At 33.0% G+C, this 20,936-nt stretch overlaps 1 protein-coding gene across 2 annotated transcripts in view; it reads right to left on the reverse strand.

The window, feature by feature from the left end:
• STRN (striatin) overlaps window positions 1–20,936 on the reverse strand; it is a 141,593-nt gene that overhangs the window by 70,693 nt on the left and 49,964 nt on the right. For both annotated transcript variants that reach the window (XM_031951268.1, XM_031951269.1), the window contains exon 4: window positions 16,834–16,912. In XM_031951268.1, the coding sequence (XP_031807128.1) occupies window positions 16,834–16,912 (79 nt within the window). The remainder of the gene's footprint in view (window positions 1–16,833; window positions 16,913–20,936) is intronic.

Here is a 20,936-nt window from a genome sequence, read left to right on the forward strand (position 1 = left end):
TTTTTTTCTTTTTGTTAGTTTTTAAGGGGGAGAGTCAAGAAAAGAGAGGAGATGAGATTAATAATACCCCAAAGAGGAGCACTGAAACTTTTTTAAAAGGCAAAGAAGAGAACAGGAAGTTCCAAAGCAAATACAAGCAAAATAATTTTGAACATGATAGGTAATATTCATAAAATTTTTTTATAAAGCTAGTGATATGAAATGGAAAGTCACAGTTTCAAATATAACTCTTTCCCCCTTGCTATATGGATGTTGGTGTTTGGTAAGTTGAAAATAACATTTTTTTAAAAAAAAGATATGTTCCAGGTCACAAACTGCTGCAATCTTAAGAATTTTAACTAGGATACTTATCTTTCTCACTTAATTTCTTCTTTTTTTTTTTTTTTGAGTTCCAAATTTTATCCCTCTCTCCTTCCTTTTCCTGCTTCCTCACTGAGACAGTAAGCAATCAGATATATGTAAAACATTTCTATATAAATCATTGTATAAAATTTGAATAAAAGAAAAAAATGAAGAAAATAAAAAAGAACATGCTTCTATCTGTATTCAATCAATATTATTTCAATGATTGATATTCAATCAAATCAACATCAATATCAAATTCTTTCTCTGGAGATGGATATGTTTCCATCATTAGTCCTTAGACTGCAGTCTCACTCTTTTTTTTTTTTAAAGGTGGGCTACAATTTCCCTGTGTCCTAAGCATTCTTTTGTGATTCTCCTCTCATAAATGAATGTCTATAAAATGTGTGATATTTCAAAATCAATTATACAACTACATAGGTTCTTTTTATGTAAAAATCCAATAACTCATATTTTCAGGTTTGGTTGAGAAAAAATCCTGAATTCATTAAATTTCCTTTTTTTTTGGGGGGGGGGGTGGAAGTTCAATATTATGGTTAGTTTTGCTGGATATATTTTTGGCCACACATAGAGGGCTGAAACTCTTGAGTCGTTGCACTGAGACTGGTTCAAGCACTTAGGGCTAGTTACTAATTGGACAATACTTTATGGAAATATGCTTGGAAAATGGTCCTTCCCACTATCCTGTGATGGCTCAATGATTGGTGTATATAGAGGATTGTAGCAGGGATTAGGGAGTGGAGTAAGACGAGCCAGAGTCACTCTTTGCGGTAGACGAGGAAGAAGGCTGTCACGGAGATTCTGCTTCCGTCTTGTTCAATCCTGTGTCTAAAGACCAAGAATAAAGACTAAGGACTTTTGCTTATCCTGACTCCGGCTGATTCTGGTGTGTCCTGAGTGCTAATGCAGTCGTTATAGCCACAGGCCTAGGTATTTTGATTAATGATATGTAATATTTCAGGGTCTGCAGTCTTTTATCATACTTGCTGATAAATCCTGTACAATTCTAATTGTAGCTTCTGCATATTTGATTTGGGCGATTTATTTTGTTTCTTGCAAATTTTTTTCTTTGATCTGGGGGTTTTAAAATTTAGTGAATGGAAGTTCCTATGTGTTTTTCTCGTGGGATCTCTATGAGGCGGTAATTGCTGGATTTTTTGTTTCTACTTTCTTTTCTTCTATCAATTCAGGACAATTTCCTTTTTTTTTTTTTTTATTATAATAACTTTTTATTGACATAACCTATGCCAGGGTAATTTTTTTTTTTTTTATTTAATAGCCTTTAATTTACAGGATATATACATGGGTAACTTTACAGCATTAACAATTGCCAAACCTCTTGTTCCAATTTTTCACCTCTTACCCCCCACCTCCCTAAATGGCAGGATGACCAGTAGATGTTAAATATATTAAAATATAACTTAGATACACAATAAGTATACATGACCAAAACATTATTTTGCTGTACAAAAAGAATCAGACTCTGAATTATTGTACAATTAGCTTGTGAAGGAAATCAAAGATGCAGGTGTGCATAAATATAGGGACTGGAATTCAATGTAATGGTTTTAGTCATCTCCCAGAGTTCTTTTCTGGGTATAGCTAGTTCAGTTCATTACTGCTCCATTAGAAATGATTTGGTTGATCTCGTTGCTGAGGATGGCCTGATCCATCAGGACTGGTCATCATCTAGTATTGTTGTTGAAGTATATAATGATCTCCTGGTCCTGCTCATTTCACTTAGCATCAGTTCGTGTAAGTCTCTCCAGGCCTTTCTGAAATCATCCTGTTGGTCATTTCTTACAGAACAGTAATATTCCATAATTTTCATATAGCACAATTTATTCAGCCATTCTCCAACTGATGGACATCCATTCAGTTTCCAGTTTCTAGCCACTACAAAAAGGGCTGCCACAAACATTCGTGCACATACAGGTCCCTTTCCCTTCTTTATAATCTCTTTGGGATATAATCCCAGTAGTAACACTGCTGGATCAAAGGGTATGCACAGTTTGATAACTTTTTGAGCATAGTTCAAACTACTCTTCCAAAATGGTTGGATTGTTCACAACTCCACCAACAATGAATCAATGTCCCAGTTTTCCACATCCCTCCAACAATCATCATTATTTTTCCTGTCATCTTAGCCAATCTGACAGGTGTGTAGTGTATCTTAGAGTTGTCTTAATTTGCATTTCTCTGATTAATAATGACTTGGAGCATCTTTTCATATGACTAGAAATAGTTTCAATTTCTTCATCTGAGAATTGTCTGTTCATATCCTTTGAACATTTTTCAATTGGAGAATGGCTTGATTTTTTATATATTAGAGTTAATTCTCTATATATTTTGGAAATGAGGCCTTTATCAGAACCTTTGACTGTAAAAATATTTTCCCAGTTTATTGCTTCCCTTCTAATCTTGTCTGCATTAGTTTTGTTTTGTACAAAAACTTTTCAGTTTGGTATAATCGAAATTTCTATTTTGTGATCAGTAATGATCTCTAGTTCTGCTTTGGTCATAAAAACCTTCCCTTCCACAGGTCTGAGAGGTAAACTATCCTATGTTCCTCTAATTTATTAATAATTTCATTCTTATGCCTAGGTCATGAACCCATTTTGACCTTATCTTGGTGTACTGGCGTTAAGTATGGATCAATGACCTAGTTTCTGCCATATATAGTTTCCAATTTTCCCAGCAATTTTTATCAAGCAGTAAGTTCTTATCCCAAAAGCTGGGATCTTTGGGTTTGTCAAAGACTAGGTTGCTATATTTGTTGACTGTTTTATCCCTTGAACTCTAATCTATTCCACTGATCAACTAATCTATTCCTTAGCTAATACCAAATAGTTTTGTAACTTGCTGCTCTATAGTATAGTTTTAGATCTGGTACAGCTAAGCCACCATCATTTGATTTTTTTTTATTAATTCCCTTGAAATTTTGACCTTTTGTTTTCCATATGAACTTTGTTGTTATTTTTCTAGGTCATTAAAATAGTTTTTGGAGTCTGATTGGTATAGCTTCAAATAAATAGATTAGTTTAGGTAATATTGTCATCTTTATTATATTTGCTACCCTATCCAAGAGCATTTAATATTTTTCCAATTGGTTAGATCAGACTTAATTTGTGTGAAAAGTGGTCTGTAATTTTGCTCATAAAGTTTCTGATTTTCCCTTAGGCAGATAGATTCCTAAATATTTTATATTATCAGTAGTTACTTTAAATGGAATTTCTCTTTGTAACTCTGACTGTTGGATTTTATTAGTGATATATAAGAATGCTGATGACTTATGTGGTTTATTTTATAACCAGCAACTTTTCTAAAGTTGTGGATTATTTCTAATAACTTTTAGCAGAATCTCTGGGGTTCTCTAAGTATACCATCATGTCATGACAAGAGTGATAATTTGGCTTCTCATTTGCTATTCTTATTCCTTTAATCTCTTTCTCAGCTCTTATTGCTATAGCTAGCGTTTCTAATACAATATTAAATAGTAACTGTGATAGTGGCAACCTTGTTTAATCCAGATCTTATTGGGAATGGTTGCAGTTTGTCTCCATTACATATGATGCTTACTGATGGTTTTAAATAGATGCTGCTGATTATTTTAAGGAAAAGTCCATTTATTCCTATACTCTCAAGTGTTTTTAATAGGAATGGATGTTGGATTTTATCAAATGCTTTTTCTGCATCTATTGAGATGATCATATGGTTTTTTTTAATTTGGTTATTGACATGGCCAATTATATTGATAGTTTTCCTAATATTGAACCAGCCCTGCATTCCTGGTATAAATCCTACTTGATCATAGTGTATTATCTTGGAGATGATTTTCTGTAGTCTTTTTGCTAATATCTTATTTAAGATTTTAGCATCAATATTCATTAGGGAGATTGGTCTATAATTTTCTTTCTGTTTTCAGCCTACCTGGTTTAGGTATCAGTACCATGTCTGTGTCATAGAAGGATTTGGTAGGACTCCTTCATTCCCTATTTTATCAAATAATTTATATAGCATTGGGGCCAATTGTTCTTTAAATGTTTGGTAACATTCACATGTAAATCCATCTGGTCCTGGGGATTTTTTCTTAGGGAGTTGTTTAATTGCCTGTTCTATTTCTTTTTCTGAAATGGGACTATTCAAACAATTTACTTCTTCCTCTATTAGTCTAGGGAAGTCTGTATTTTTGGAGGCAGTCATCCATTTCACTTAGGTTATCAAATTTATTGGCATAAAGTTGAGCAAAATAACTCTTATTATTTCTCTAATTTCCTCTTCATTGGTGGAAAGTTCTCCCTTTTCATTTTTAAGACTACTAATTTCATTTTCCTCCTCCTTTTCTAATCAGATTTACTAAAGGCTTATCTATTTTATTAGCTTTTCATAGAACCAACTCTTAGTTTTATTAATTAGTTCAATAGTTTTTTACTTTCAATATTTTTAATTTCTCCTTTTAATTTTAAATTTCCAATTTAGTATTTGATTGGGGTTTTTAATTTGGTCTTTTTAGTTTTTTAGTTTGCAAGCCCAATTCATTAATCTTTTCTTTCTCTGTTTTATTCAAGTAAGCCTCTAAGGATATAAAATTCCCTCTTATTACGCTTTGGCTGCATCCCACAAATTTTGGTATGATGTCTCATCATTGTCATTATCTTGAGTGAAATTATTAATTGTATCTATAATTTGCTGCTTCACCAATCATTCTTTAAGATGAGATTGTTTAGTTTCCAATTACTTTTGGTCTATTTCCTAACTTTTTGTTGAATGTAGTTTTATTGCATCATGATCTGAAAAGAAAGCATTTACTATTTCTGCTTTCTTGCATTTAATTTTGAGGTCTTTATGTCCTAATATATGGTCAATTTTGAATAGGTTCCATGAACTGCTGAGAAGAAAGTATATTCTCTTCTATCTCCATTCAATTTTCTCCAAAGATCCAACATACCTAATTTTTCTAATATTATATTTACTTCTTAATTTCTTTCTTATTTGTTTTTTGTTTGATTTGTCTAATTCTGAGAGTGCAAGGTTGAGATCTCCTACTATTACAGTTTTGTTGTCTATTTCTTCTTGCAACTCTCTTAACTTCTCCTTTAGGAAGTTGAGTGCCATACCACTTGGTGCATATATTGTTTAATATTGATATTGCTTACGTTGTTTATGCTACCCTTTAGCAGGATGTAGTTACCTTCCTTATCTCTTTTAATTAGATCAATTTTTACTTTTGCTTGATCTGAGATAAGGATGGCTACCCTGCTTTTGACTTCACCTGAAGCATAATACATTTTGCTCCAGCCTTTTACTTTTTCTCTATATGCATCCCCCTGCTTTAAATGTGTTTCTTTTAAACAACATATTGTAGGGTTCTGACTTTTGATCCAGTCTGCTATCTGCCTCCTCTTTATGGGGAGTTCATCCCATTTACATTCACTGGTTAGAATTACTAAATCTGTATTTCCTGCCATCCTAATAACCCCAGATTGTGCTTTACTTATTCTTGCCTCCCCAACCCTCTTTCCCCTTTTAAACTTATGAACCCCTCTTGTATCACGATACTTATCCTCTTTATAATACCTCCCTCCCCCTTTGAGTCTTTCCCCTTCCTTCCCTTATTACTCTTTTCTTTTTCCTTTTCCTCTCCCCGTTTTTAATGAGGGAGAGAATTTTCTCTAAAACAAATGTCAATATTTTTTCTTTGAGCCAACTCTGATGAGTAAGATTCACACAATGTTCCTCCCCTCTCTAAATTCCCTCAGATATGATAAGTTTCCTTAGCCTCTTTGTGGGATGTGGTTTCCTCTTTTATCCTCCTTCCCACCTTATTCTGCCATCATCCCTTTTCCATATCTACTTCCCTTTTTATGTTATATCAGTACAATCAATTATACATGTATTCTTTTGTATATCCACAACAGAAATACAATTCTCAAGAGTTATTTTTACCTTTTCTGCATCTCTTGAGTTCTATTCTTGGAGATCAAATTTTTGTTTAGTTCTGGTTTTTCTTCAGAAACAAATGGAATTCATTTGTTTCATTAAATGTCCATCTTCTTCCCTGGAAGAAAATGCTCAGCTTAGCTGGGTAGTTTATTCTTGGCTGCATCTCAAGTTCTTGTGCCTTCGAATATCATATTCCAGGCCCTTCTTTCCTTTAATGTAGAGGCAGCCAGATCTTGGGTGATCCTTATTTGGCACCTCGAGTATTTAAATGGTTTTTGGCTGCTTGTAAAATTTTTTCCTTAATCTGATAGTTCTGAAATTTGGCCACAATATTCCTTGGGGTTTTTATTTTAGGGTTTCTTTCAGAAGGTGTTGCATGAATTCTTTCAATGCCTATTTTACCTTCTGATTCTATTACATCTGGGCAGTTCTCTTTGATGATTTCTTGTAAAATAGTATCTAGGCTCTTTTTTTCATCATAGTTTTCAGAAAGTCCAATAATCCTCAGATTATCTCTCCTAGATCTATTTTCCAAGTCTGTCGTTTTTGCAAGTAGATAATTCGTGGTTTTCAGTTTGTCATTTTTTGTTTTGCTTGACTGATTCTTGCTGTCTCAATGAATCATTAGTTTCAATTTGTTCAGTTCTAATTTTTAAAGAATTATTTTCTTCAATAGCTTTTTTACTTCTTTCTGTATATGTCCAATTGAGTTTTTGAATGTATTGTTTTGGTCTGTGGAATTTTTTCCATTTCACTAATTTTTTTTTTAGTGAATTATTTTCTTTTTCCAATTCACAGATCCTACTTTCTTGCGTGTTCTTTGTCTTTTCCAATTCACGGATCCTACTTTCTTGCGAGTTCTTTATTTTTTCCAATTCACCAATTTTGTTTCCCTGCACTTCCTGAGAATTTTTTAACTTTTTCCAATTCAGTATTTCAGGAAGTTGTTGCTCTCTTTAAGGCTTCTCTTTCCTTTCCCATTTATCTTCTAACTCTCTTTTGAGACTTTTAATGGTCTCTTCTATGAGAGCATTATGTAAGGAGGACAGTCTGATGCATTTTTGCTGTTTGAGGTCTCTTCAGGTTTGCTGACCTGCTCTTTTTCTGCATAGAAGCTGTCGATTGTTCTTTTCATCTTTTTATTCATGTTTTAAAGCCTTTAGGATAGGTCTCCTAGGCAAGGGGGTTACCAGCTTCCTCTGCAGAGCAGGGAAAGATGTAAACCGATTTCGCTCCAGGTATGGGAGTGCTCTGGTGAGAGTTTCCTTCCCCAACAGGAAGTGGATTCAGCACTGGCGAGCTATCAAACTCTTAGTAGGGCTGGTGGATTATCGATTGCCCTCGGCTAGAGACTAAGTGGTGAAAGTGTCACCGCCCAGGCGGAGCCTCTTGTGGGACTGTGAGTATTAGCAGCTGAGCGCAGACCGCAGAACTCAGACAGCCACAAACTCTGCCCAGCGTCTCTGCCTGATGCAAATCGGCCCTGGAAAGCTCTATGGCCCCAAGCGAGCTCCCCTGCGCAGATTGAGGCTAACCCGGGCTCGTCCTCCTGCCGTGCAGGATCACAACTGCCCCAAGGAAAAGCCCCTTACTGCGGGTTGGGGATGCGCGCTTGTGCTGATATCTGTGCCTTCACCCTCGGTTTGAGACTCTCCTCGGAACCTAATTTCTCTCCCAGTCTGCGCCGATCTCCCCCCTGGCCCCGGAACCAACCTTTTTTGGCGAGACTGCAGATTTTTTTCGGCTGGTGAGTTGTTCTACTTCTTATCTTTACGAATTGTAGCAGTCAAGACTATTTTTGAGGCCCGATATAATATTGATAAAGAGGGTAAGAGAAGAGCTTAGAAAGACGCGTGTGTCTTCTCCGCCATCTTGGCTCCGCCCCCGACAATTTTCTTTAATTATTTCTTGCATTATTGTATCAAGGTTCTTTTATTTGGTCAGAGCTTTCAAATAGTCCAATTTTTTAAAAAATTTTTTCTTCTTGATCTATTCTCCAGATCTGTTGTTGTTTTTCTTATAAGACCTTTCACATTCTGTTCTTTTTCATTCTTTATATTTTGTTTTACTCTTTCTTGGTCTCTTATATAAAACTTCACTGCCTTTCCCTTGCCCAATTCTAATTTTCAAAAAATCATTTTCTTCTTTAGGCTCTAGATCTGCTTTTCTAGGTGATTGACTTTCTTTTCACAATCTTCTTGTTTTTCTTGGAGGTTCTTTCTATTTTTCTTTTTAGTTTTTCCTCAATCTCTCATTTGATTTTTAAAGTATTTCTTGAGTTCTTTTATAAATTCTTTCTGGAAAGGTTGACATTTAACATTACCCTTTGAAGTGGAAGATGCTTTTTTTTTTTACTTCAATGTCCTCCTCTGAAGATGAACTTCAGTCTTCCCTTATTCCCATAGTAGGCTTCTATGGTTGAGTTCTTTCTCCTTTGCCTGATCTTTTTTTTAAATGAGAATTTATTAGTGTGAACACTTCTAATCCTGGGATGGGAACAATGGTACCTCTGGCTTCACTTTAGTTCTCTCCTCTGGCCTGGAACTCAAAACAAAAAATTCCACCATCTTGCAAGTATCAGCCAGCAGTATCCCAGGTCTACTGCTTCTACATTAACTGAATGTGCCAGTTCCTTCTTGACCAGGGCGCTGGCCTGGTTTTCCTAATCAACTGAAGTTTCTTCAATCTTCCCAGATTGAGAGATAAAGGTTCTAGTACTTCTGGCTGAGACTTCCTCCAAATCCAGCTAGCCCCAAGCTCCCCACTTGCTATTTCTGTGGAGCTACCCTGGAAATATTTATGCTTCACACCACCTGGACCTGGGTTTTTCTCTGGGGTGTTTCTTCTGTCTTCTTGTATTGTCCCAAGAGCCCAACTATTCTGCCCAGCTATGTTCACCCTGAGGAATAATTTTCTTTTGTTTGTAGCTAAAATCTGGAGAGCTTAGAATTTTCTGACCTACTCTGCTAATCCTCTCCTCAAAAGCCAATATGCTCTAAAACTAAATTACACTTTTCTCAACATCCATCCTCTACTTATTAGCTCTTTCCCTCAATATAATCTACAAATCTTAAATTTTACTAAAAATTCTAACTTTTTTCTCTTCTGAATGTGACCTCAGAAAGATGTTACAAATTTCTGTGAAAGAGTTGGTGCACAATATACTTTAATGGTTTATGATAAAAGCTTAAGCAAACAAAAATGTACAATGTTAAGGTTAGATCTTTAAAAAGATTTCAAACCTACATTATAACATTTTTTCTTTTATCTTCCCTTTTCCTACTGAATCATTTCAAAACTTCCTCCTTTTTCATTTCTTTTTTTAGAAGATTATTCCAAATTCTCAAAAATCAAGTATTATCAATGAAAGACAAAGGAAAAAAGTATTTAAAAAGAATATGAAAAACTGTCTTTAGTGGAACTTCAGAACAGTTTGTTCAAGGGGTAGAAAGGGGTTATAGAATGAAGTATCCAAACAGGAATATAAGTATTGCATTTACTAAGAATTTAGTATATAGAAAAAAGGAAGTGCAATAAATAATAAGAAAAAGGTACAAATACAGAGGCAAAAATCAAAAAATCTGAAAATATCTTGAAAATCAATTTAAAGTTTTAATTGGAGGAAAAAGAAAAATCTACTATTGCTATTTTTATAGTGATTTGTCATGCAAGTAAAAAGAGTAACTTTTCAGTAAGGAATTGGAGATTTACAAAATTAGATCAAAATTTGAAACTACATAAGCAAAAATTATTCATAAAAAAGAATAGTGGGTTTTAGAAGGTTTTTTTGTTTTTTAAAAATGGGAAGAGAGCAAAACCTTAAATGCAAAGAGAGCCTCCTATTAAATTCTGGACCCAGGATCCATTTGCTTCATCATTCTAAGGTAAACATACTGATGGTCTATCCAAATATATAACAATCTGGACAAGAAGCATTTTTCTCAGAACAGAATTTCAGATCTGAAAGAAATTTTAGCAGCCATTCAGCCTAATCCATACCAAGAAATATAATCCACATTACACAATTTCCAACAAGATTATTATTTAACCTCTGCCTAATAAGAAGAAAGCCATTAATTACTGAAGCAATACACTTATTCACTTAGTTTTTGCTTTGTGGACAAACAAACAAAACTTTTACATGATTTTAGATCTCATTTAGGAGGCTCTGAAGTTTTGAAGGTCTTTAAGCAATCAACACAATGCCATCCACAAATAAGAACATCTGGAAAACCTCACCATGGATAAGGAATTCTTCTAGTTAGACTTCACCCTAGACATTCTCCCTGGTAGTGGAAACCAAACTTTAAAAAGCTTAGATTTTCTTGTTTTTTGCCTTGCTAAATAATTATCATAGCATTGTTGAACAAGTGAATCTTATATAATTTTGATATGTTCCCCAGGAGACATTTCATTATCAGAAAGCTTTTAAGGCAATGCTTTTTGTCCTTCTAAGTACTTAACAAACAATAGGCATAATTGGTATGAATAGCTTTACATTTATCAACCAGTAGTGTAAAGTAAAGGTATGGTCTGGTCTAAAATATTGGTCAACAAAATCTGTCTTTTCCCCTCTCTCATACCTTTGTAATAAATACCCTCAGTGTGTGTATAAATTATTATAAAATTATGTACAGGAAAAATTGTTAAATTGTTAATTAATTGTTTTGTTTTGAGGAATTTTTGTGGGTTTCTTTGCAAGGTAATCAGGGTTAAGTGACTTACCAAGCGTCTGAGAATGGATTTGAATTTCTAATTCTAAGGACAGTACTCTATCATTATTAGTTTTTACTAATACTCTCTTGGTAACAATTGTTAGTCATCAAAATCCAACATTTTTGCTATGTTTTTGATATTTTCCCCTTCCAGATACTTAGAGAAGCAATTATTCAACACATGCAAAACTCTTTCTTTGTATATATTATAGTTCACTTATTCTTCTCACAGTTGTTTTCTTTTATGTTATTAATGCTTCCCCATGCATTACATCTGGCAAACTCCTTGAGAGCAGGGACTGACTGTCTGATTTCTTTTTTATATCCTCAGTACTAAGCATAATGTCTGTAACATAGAAAATGCTTAATAAATGTTTACCTACTGACTGATGTTAAGGATTCAATGTCGAACTGATACTGAGTGAAATGAGTAGAATTAGGAGATCATTATATACCTCAACAACGATACTGTATGAGGATGTATTCTGATGGAAGTGGATTTCTTCGACAAAGAGAAGATCTAACTTAGTTTCAATTGATCAAGGATGGACAGAAGCAGCTACACCCAAAGAAAGAACACTAGGAAATGAATGTAAACTGCTTGCATTTTTGTTTTTCTTCCCGGCTTATTTATACCTTCTAAATCCAATTCTCCCTGAGCAACAAGAGAACTGTTCGGTTCTGCACACATATATTGTATCTAAGATCTACTGTAACCTATTTAACATGTATAGGACTGCTTGCCATCTGGGGGAGGGGGTGGAGAGAGGGAGGGGAAAAATCGGAACAGAAGTGAGTGCAAGGGATAATGTTATAAAAAATTACCCTGGCATGGGTTCTGTCAATAAAAAGTTATTTAAAAAAAAAAAGGATTCAGTGTCCTTGATGGTTTAAAAAAAAAAAGAAAGGTACTATGAAAAAATTTTACATTATTTTATCTTTCATCTATTTGTTGTACTCTTGCCAGTTTTTTCTTTAAAAGTCATGGGGATAATTTTGCTTCATTGTGGTTTGCATCCATGAAAGCTTTCTTTCAATGTGTGTGTTATTTTCATTCTTACTATTTTATAAAATGATAATACTCATAATCTTCCACTATCCTCTTCTTTAAGATCTGAAGGATAAGTTTATATCCTAAATCAATGCTACTTTTTAGTGATCATTTCCTTGTTAAAGGAGGTGCTCAAGTTTTTTTAGAGTTGTTCTTCCTGACGGTTCCTTTCATCTACTCTGAATGTGTATGTACCTATCAATTTATATATTGTCTCCTCTCAAAATAATGTTATTTCTTTGAGTTCAGGGGCTATGTTTGTCTTTCTTTGTATCTTAAGATTGCTACAATGCCTGTAAAAAGTGGTTACTCAAAATTTGTTGATTTATCCATTAGGCTAGTCAATTTCCAAAGTCTTCTGTCCTTTTTATAGCAATAGTCTGTCAATATATTTTTTCCATTACCAATTTTTAAGATCAACAGTATCTTTAAATAAGTCAGCTTATTTTGATTATACAGACATATTATTTTTCTCATACTTCTTTTCTCAAGTTTTATATCAATTCTTCTCTTTGTTCTAACTAGTGATTTCAGACTTCTATATGAATCCCTAGTCAATTATAATTAACTTCATTCTATTTTGTGTTCACCATCTATAATGCCTCTCACTTTTTTTTTCTCAAAAAAAGTACGAATAATATCTGGAAATAAGCTTCTGGGTAGTTTTCTGATTCTTTATTCCTACCATATATTCAATGTAATTTTTTTGCCATCTTCCCCTATGTCTATCTTTGCAATGAAGTCAAAGAATCTAGTACATTTTGATTTAACCTGAAGGTTTTTTAATCACATCTTTCATAGAATTTCTCAACTTCCAAATCCAAAAAGATAAACCAATATTTACAAATGCTGTAAAAATTGTGCACTTTGTAGCATTCTGAAAGAGATTATATCTGTTAAGAAAGGACAAGAAATGAACATGAGATACTAGAAGTGTAGATTGACAAAAACTGACAGATGATTAAAAATAAGAAATAAGGAAGATTTAAAAAATCAAAGATAAATCCAATTTGGAAATGTTAGATTTGAGCAGCTAGGAGGAAATCAATTTAGAAAACATTGATATACAGAAATCTAAAGCTTGAAAGTCTATGGCTAAGAAAGAAATCTGTTCATCTTCTGCATAAAGTTGACATTTGAAGCAAGCAAAGGGGGAAACTAAATTGTCAACGAAGACTTCTTATAGAGAAAAGAAGATACAAAAACCTTGAGAAGAGAATCTAAGGAAGATAACAAAACCAAGAGGATGACTCAGAAACCAAGAGAGAAGACACGATCTACTATTTAGATAGAGATGATAATAAAAAAAGTTAAAAGTTGTAGAGAATTTTAAAAAAGATGAGCAGTGCAAGCAAGTCAATGGATTCATATGATGGTTACTACCAACTCATAAAAAAATAAAAGCTGTTTCAGTAAAACTGGGAAAGAACATAGATTTAAAAGGACTTTTGTTTTTGGAGGGAGGTGAGGGGTGGAGAAGGGAACAGGTACTTCAACAAGAACAAGGAACCCTATAACACTGAATTTCAGCAAAACATTTGATATTAACTTTGAGCAATGATAATAGGTATAAATGTAACTTCCTAAAGGATCAGATGCAGAAAAACAGTCAATAATATATTGTTGTCAAAAGGTTTCATGTCATTTACTCCTTTCTAAGTTCAAGTACCAACTCCTAAAGGAAGTTTTTGTTGAATTATCCTTCTTATTCTCCCCTTTTAAAAATTATTATGTATTTACTTGTATGCTTACTTGAAAAATAAGTTCACTAAGAACAGAAGTTGTTTCCTATTTTTGTCTTTGTATCCCTAATACCATTTGAAGTGCCTTATAAATAATATGTACTTAATAAACGTTTTTCAGTTGGAGATAGGCCTCTAGTGAAATTTTTGAGGGTTCTATACTTCTTATTAATTACTACATGAAAGCATAGATGGTATGCTAATCAAATCAACAGATAACATAAAAGTGCAAAGCACAGTTAACAGATAACAAAATCAGACTAAAGTACATGGATGAATTTGAATAAGAGTAAATGTAAAATTTACTACTGGATTTTAAATATAAATTTTACTACTAGATTTTAAACAAAGCAAATATCTTAAGTTTATAATAGGGTATATAGTCATGTAAACAATATTTTATCTTTAGTCCATTTTATTATATTCATTTTGTCTAGTATTTTATCTAGTTTCACTGAAAATTCTTTCTAATCATTTCAACCACCTGCCATAATTATTTTCTAAGTATAATTTATTTTGGCACACAAGTATAAAGTATTCTCCTAAATGTAGTCAACACCCACAAAATTGTAAATCTTTAAAATACTAACACTGTTTATTTGTATTTTGTTTGTATATACTTGCACTGCTGTATTTTAAGTCTTACTTCTATTAGAGACAGCGGGTTTCAATCTTTCACTTCCACAGATTAATCATCTAGCCTTGATCAACCCACAAATTTGTAATATTTAACAACTTAGTAGATAGGAACATAATTCCAAATGGCTAGGTGACCAACACTTCTTTGAAATTGCAATGAAATATTATGTCTAGTAAATCATACATCATAATCTCTAATATATCATTAGCATTATTTAAAAAATCATTTAAAGAATATAGTCATTATTAGCATCTTCACAGATGAAAGACAGTGATACAGTGAACAGTAATAATTACTATTATTTTTATTAAAATATTCAGTAATTTTAGTTCAAAAGCAATTTTATTCATCTATTATTAATCCTTTGTTTTTTTAAACTTGACAGAGCAAAAACTCTTAAAATACAAATAAAAAGATGATAATAATACCTAAACTAATCTATTTTTATTTAGTGCTATACCATCACACTCCCAAGAAACTATTTTACTGACCTAGAAAAAATAACAACAAAATTCATCTGGAAGAACAAAAGGTCAAGAATTTCAAGGGAATTAATTTAAAAAAAAAAAAAAAAGAAAGAAAAAAATGAAGGTGCCCTAGCTGTAGTAGATCTAAAACTATATTATAAAGCAGCAATCATCAAAACCATTTGGTATTGGGTAAGAAATAGACTAATTGATCAGAGGAATAGGTGAGGTTCACAGGACAAAATAGTTAATAACTACAGCAATCTAATATTTGACAAACCCAAATCCAGCTTTTGGGATAAGAGTTCACTATTTGACAAAAACTGCTGGGAAAATTGGAAACTAGCATGGCAGAGATTAGGCATTGACCCACACTTAACACCATACATCAACATAAGGTCAAAATGGGTTCATGAACTAGGCATAAAGAATGAGATTATATATAATTAGAAGAACATAGGATAGTTTACCTCTCAGACCTATGGAGGAGGAAGGAATTTGCGACCAAATAAGAATTAGAGATTATTGATCACAAAATAGAAAATTTTAACTATATCAAGTTAAAAAGGGTTTGTACAAACAAAACTAATGCAGACAAGATTAGAAGGGAAGCAATAAACTGAGAAAACATGTTTACAATTAAAGGTTCTGATAAAGGCCTCATTTCTAAAAATATATAGAGAACTGACTCAAATTTATACGAAATCAAGCCATTCTCCAATTGATAAATGGTCAAAGGATATGAACAGACAATTTTCAGACAAAGAAATTAAAACTATTTCTAGTCATATGAAAAGGTGCTCCAAATCACTACTGACCAGAGAAATGCAAATTAAGACAACTCTGAGATACCACTACACACCTGTCAGACTGGCTAAGACGACAGAAAAAGATAATGAATAATGTTGGAGGGGATGTGAGAAAACTGGGACACTGATACATTGTTGGTGGAACTGTGAACTGTTGTTCCAAAGTATTCTGGAGAGCAATTTGAAAGTATGCTCAAAAAATTATCAAACTATGCATACCCTTTGATCCAGCAGTGTTACTACTGGGCTTATGTCCCGAAGAGATCTTAAAGAAGGGAAGGGACCCACATGTGCAAAAATGTTTGTGGCAGCCCTCTTTGTAGTGGCAAAAAACTGGAAACTGAGTGGATGCCCATCAATTGGAGAATGGCTGAATAAATTGTGGTATATGAATGTTATGGAATATTATTGTTCTGTAAGAAACAACCAGCAGGATGAATACAAAGAGGTTTGGGGAGATTTACATGAACTGACGCTAAGTGAAACAAGCAGAACCAGGAGATCATTGTACATAGCAACAAGAAGACTAAATGACAATCAATTCTGACAGATGTGTCTCTCTTCAACACTGAGATGATTCAAACCAGTTCCAATTTTTCAGTAATTGAAGAGAGTCAGCTACACCAAAGAAAGGACTATGGGAACTGAGTGTGGACCAAAACATAATTTTCACTGTTTCTGTTATTATTTGCTTGCATTTTTGTTTTCCTTCTCAGTTTTTTTTTTTTCCTTTCTAGAGCCAATTTTTCTTGTGCATCCAGATAACTGTATAGATATGTATACAAATATTAGATTTAACATATTTAACATGTATTGGACTACCTGCCATGCAGGGGCAGGAGGAGGAAGGAAAGGAAAATTTGGAACAGGTTTTGCAAGGGTCAATGTTGAAAAAAATTACCCATGCATGTATTTTATAAATAAAAAGATATAATAATAAATTTTAAAAAAATATATAAATAACAAATTGTTAATAACTAATACTTACATTATTAAATTCAAATCTCAATCCAAATAATAACATACATACGAGGATCTCAAGAAAATTTTTAAATGCTTTCTTTTCTTTCTCAATTTATTAACACTAAACATGGAATACTTACTGCCTAAGCAGCTGTCTTCCTTGTTTCCACATTAACTGGCTATTTTGTTGTGGTTGTACCTCTGTTTCATTGCCTTCATCTGGAAAACATTAAATCATCATAAAATTAACATTTTACATGTCAGAGAACATCTCAGTTTATAATGAAAACAGTAAATTTTATAAGATTAAGAATATAAAGCAGCAGAGATAAAGATACACTTAAAAAGACAGATGTAAAATCATTTTAACACGATTTCTATCACTTAACTCTACTATAAAGCTTATTATTATTCAACTCTCCTAATAGCACCAGAATTGCTAGAGAGATTTCTTCCCTAACTTACACTGAATAAGACATTTTCTTCCTCCAAGATGAACACTTAACCAAAACAAATTATATGAATTATAGAAAAAATGCTTGGTGGATCTGACAATCTACTTTCAACAAGATGAAAATCACCAAATTAAAAGTCTACCTAAAAAATTGGGTAGACACAATGTGGAAAACATATTAGGAAAAAAATGACCTATTTAACATATATTAGATTACCTGCCACTTAGGGGAGAGTATAGGAGCAAGGAGGGGAAAATTGGAAACCCAAGATTTTGCAAGGATCAATGTTGAAAAATTATTATGTACATGTTTTGTAAATATAAAGCTTTAATTAAAAAGAAAAAAGATGACCAATGTTACACACTTTCAAACCAAACATATTATGTTTATAAACCATCAATTTGAAATCAAAAGTATCACATTTTGAAAATGATTCTTGAAGAAACATTTATCTTCTTTAGAACCTGCATTCAACAGTAGGCAACAACTACTACTTTAAGAAAAATGTATTTTTTATTATGAAGACAATCATTAACAAATATAAAACACAAAGAATATTAAAGAGGCTTATATGAATATCTGAATTTCTGTTTACTGTTGTTTTTGTTCTGTAGTTCTGTAGTCACATCTGACTCTTCAAGAACCCTTTTGGGATTGTCTTGGCAACAATACTGAAATGGCATGCCATTTCTTTCTTCAGTTCATTTTACATGTTGGTAAGTGTCGAAGGTTAGATTTGAACATAGGAAGAAGAGTCTTCCAGGTCTAAGCCCAGCACTTTATCTACTGTATTAATAACTGCTCAAACACCCACAAACTTTTGTTACATACAATCTTTAAAGGCTAACAAGTTAATGGTAACTTTAACAAGATAGCAGCAAAACTCTGTATTGATTTCTCTGATTGCATTTTTTTCTTTTGCTTTTAATCTTTAAAAAAAGGTTTTACTGAAGTTTTTTTTTTCTTTTTTTAATATAGGCATATCTATCACTATCCACTAGTCTACCATCCACTACGCCCCACCCCCTCCCCAAACATATACCCTTTCACTACACAGAGGACAGAACTTCCTTCTCAAAACTTTGTGTGTAGTTCAATAAAACAAATTAATACAAATGTCATCTATTAGAATGCATTACTGGAGTTAAGAGGGAGGAGAGAGAAAAAAGAAGCACTTTTCCATAGTGTTTCTGGAGGTTTTGTACTCTAACATAGTTCTCATACTATGTATAGAATGAAAGTGAATGCTTTATTAAGAACTGCTTAGGAAAAAATGCAATCTAAAACCATTAATCTTAGTTATTTCAGTTAGTCAAATGAGTAAGGAAGAAGAAAAAAAAATTAATTTTCGAAGTTCAATCAATGTATCACTATATTCTAAATATCACAGGAATTAATACACAAATACATCTTTATATTTAAAAATTAATAATTATTATTTTTATTTTAACATTTTCATCAGCAAAAGAATAAAGAACAGATAAAATTGGTCAGTAAAACAAAATAGCTATATAATATACAGAAGTAAATAAACATAGAATATTGTTTGATAGACTGCAGCTTGCTAGAGTTAAGGAGTCAGTAAAACAAAAATTGCTAGGAAAATAGAAAATACTTTGACAGAAATTAGGCTTATATGAGGTATTATCCACCTTTTCTGATGTCATGGACCCCTTTGGTAATATGATGAAACTTATACCTCTTTTTGGTAACTTATTTTTTATTTATTTATTTATTTATTTTTTAATAGCCTTTTATTTACAGGATATATGCATGGGTAACTTTACAGCATTAACAACTGCCAAACCTCTTGTTCCAATTTTTCACCTCTTACCCCCCCACCCCCTCCCCTAGATGGCAGGATGACCAGTAGATGTTAAATATATTAAAATATAAATTAGATACACAATAAGTATACATGACCAAAACATTATTTTGCTGTACAAAAAGAATCAGACTCTGAAATATTGTACAATTAGCTTGTGAAGAAAATCAAAAATGCAGGTGTGCATAAATATAGGGATTGGGAATTTGGTAACTTATTTTAAGTATGTAGAATAAAATGTACAGGCAAAAATGCAAAGGAAATAAATTATATTTAAATTGAATTATTAAAAATATTTTTAAAAGATTTTAGATTCCATGGATAAAGGAAAACAATTTGCTTAAAGGTAGTAGGGGATGGGAATCTTCATGCCATGTTTCTGTGATAAAAATCTCATTTCCAAAAATAGGTAAGGAATTGATTCAAGTTTATAAAAAAAAAAAAAAAAAAAAAAGAGCCATTCCCCAATTGATTAAGTTATCAAAAAGTAATTTTCAAAGGAAGAAATCCAAGGTATCACTACCCATATGAGAAAAAAGTCCCAAATCACCAATAGAGAAATACAAATCACAGTATAAAATAGGAGATAAATGAAGTTATATCAATATTTATATTTTCAATGAATGAAACAGCACCTAAAAGCTAAATGGCACAACTAAAACAATTTTAAATGAAAAAAAAGTTTGATTCTTAATTTGAATGAGGTTGTAAACTTAGGTTACAGGAAATGTAGTGATAATAATAGTGAGTAAGAGAGAAAGAGAAGGAAAAGAAGAAGACATAAATAACCACCAAGGAAATTATGATTTCTTTCAGAATAATTCAGTTTCCCAACTTATCTCTTTTACTTTCTATTTTTATTGCAGCCTTGTCCAAAATTATGATTGCTGCCCTTCTTTTTTTTTGTTCACCTGAATTATAATAATCTGTTCAAGCCCTTCATTTTAAATATATAAGAATCTTTATTTTTCAAGTATGTTTCTTATAAACAACATATTGTTAGATATTGCTCATTTATTCTGATCTTCCTTTTTGTGGATATATCCATTTCATTGAGATTCAGATGTGAAGGAAACAATGGTTTTTTCAAATGTGAAAAAATGTTTGCTATATTTTAAACTAACCTTTTATTACCTATATGCATCTGAGCAAATCACTTAATTTTTCTGGGCTTCAGTATCCCTTATGCAAAATGAAAGAAATGGGCGTGGAGCCAAGCTGACAGAGAATAGACAGGACTTTGACCTCTTCCTGGTTTCCCTCAGAATTAACACCAAATCAAATCTCCGAAACAATTTTGGAATGATAGAACCCACGAATATTTGGAGTGTAAAAATTTTCCAGCACAAAATATCTTGGAAGGACTATAGGAAATGTCTGTCTCAATTTGGCAGGGGGTGAGGGGGACGTGGCCCAGCCCAGGTGCAACAGAGACAGCCCACAAGGAAGAGCCATGCCCTAGAATCTACAGGGAGGCTCTTAACCAAAATACAGCAGCATTGGCTATTCTGTCCCTGGTTCTGAAGGCCAATGAATCAGCAGACAGCAGACTAGCTGTGAAACTTCCAATGCGACTACAGAAGGCAAATAGTGAGTCCCTGAACCCCAGCATAACAAGTGGAATTTGGCCAGGACCACCTAACATAATGGAAAAGCCTCCATCATCACTGTCCCTATTAGAGATTTTCCTTCTGAGAATTGCCATGTATGCCATGTCAGCTGGTAGGTGGACCCAGGAGGCAAAAAGAGGCTTGGCCTCTGAGGCAGGAGGCTGTGTCTTACAGGTGTTTCCTTGAGATGGTGAGAGATATGTCCTCTTGCTAGATCTTTTCTTAGGTCACAGCACTAACTCCAGGTGTCTCCCTTCTGTGATCCACCTATGCAGTGCTGAGTGGTCTAGGCATGGGGTAATCCCAGGAAAGAGTAAATATAAATAACCAGAAGAAGGATGCGGAGAGAATTA

This window comes from Sarcophilus harrisii, chromosome 2 (assembly GCF_902635505.1).
Source record: "Sarcophilus harrisii chromosome 2, mSarHar1.11, whole genome shotgun sequence".
Taxonomy (NCBI): domain Eukaryota; kingdom Metazoa; phylum Chordata; class Mammalia; order Dasyuromorphia; family Dasyuridae; genus Sarcophilus; species Sarcophilus harrisii.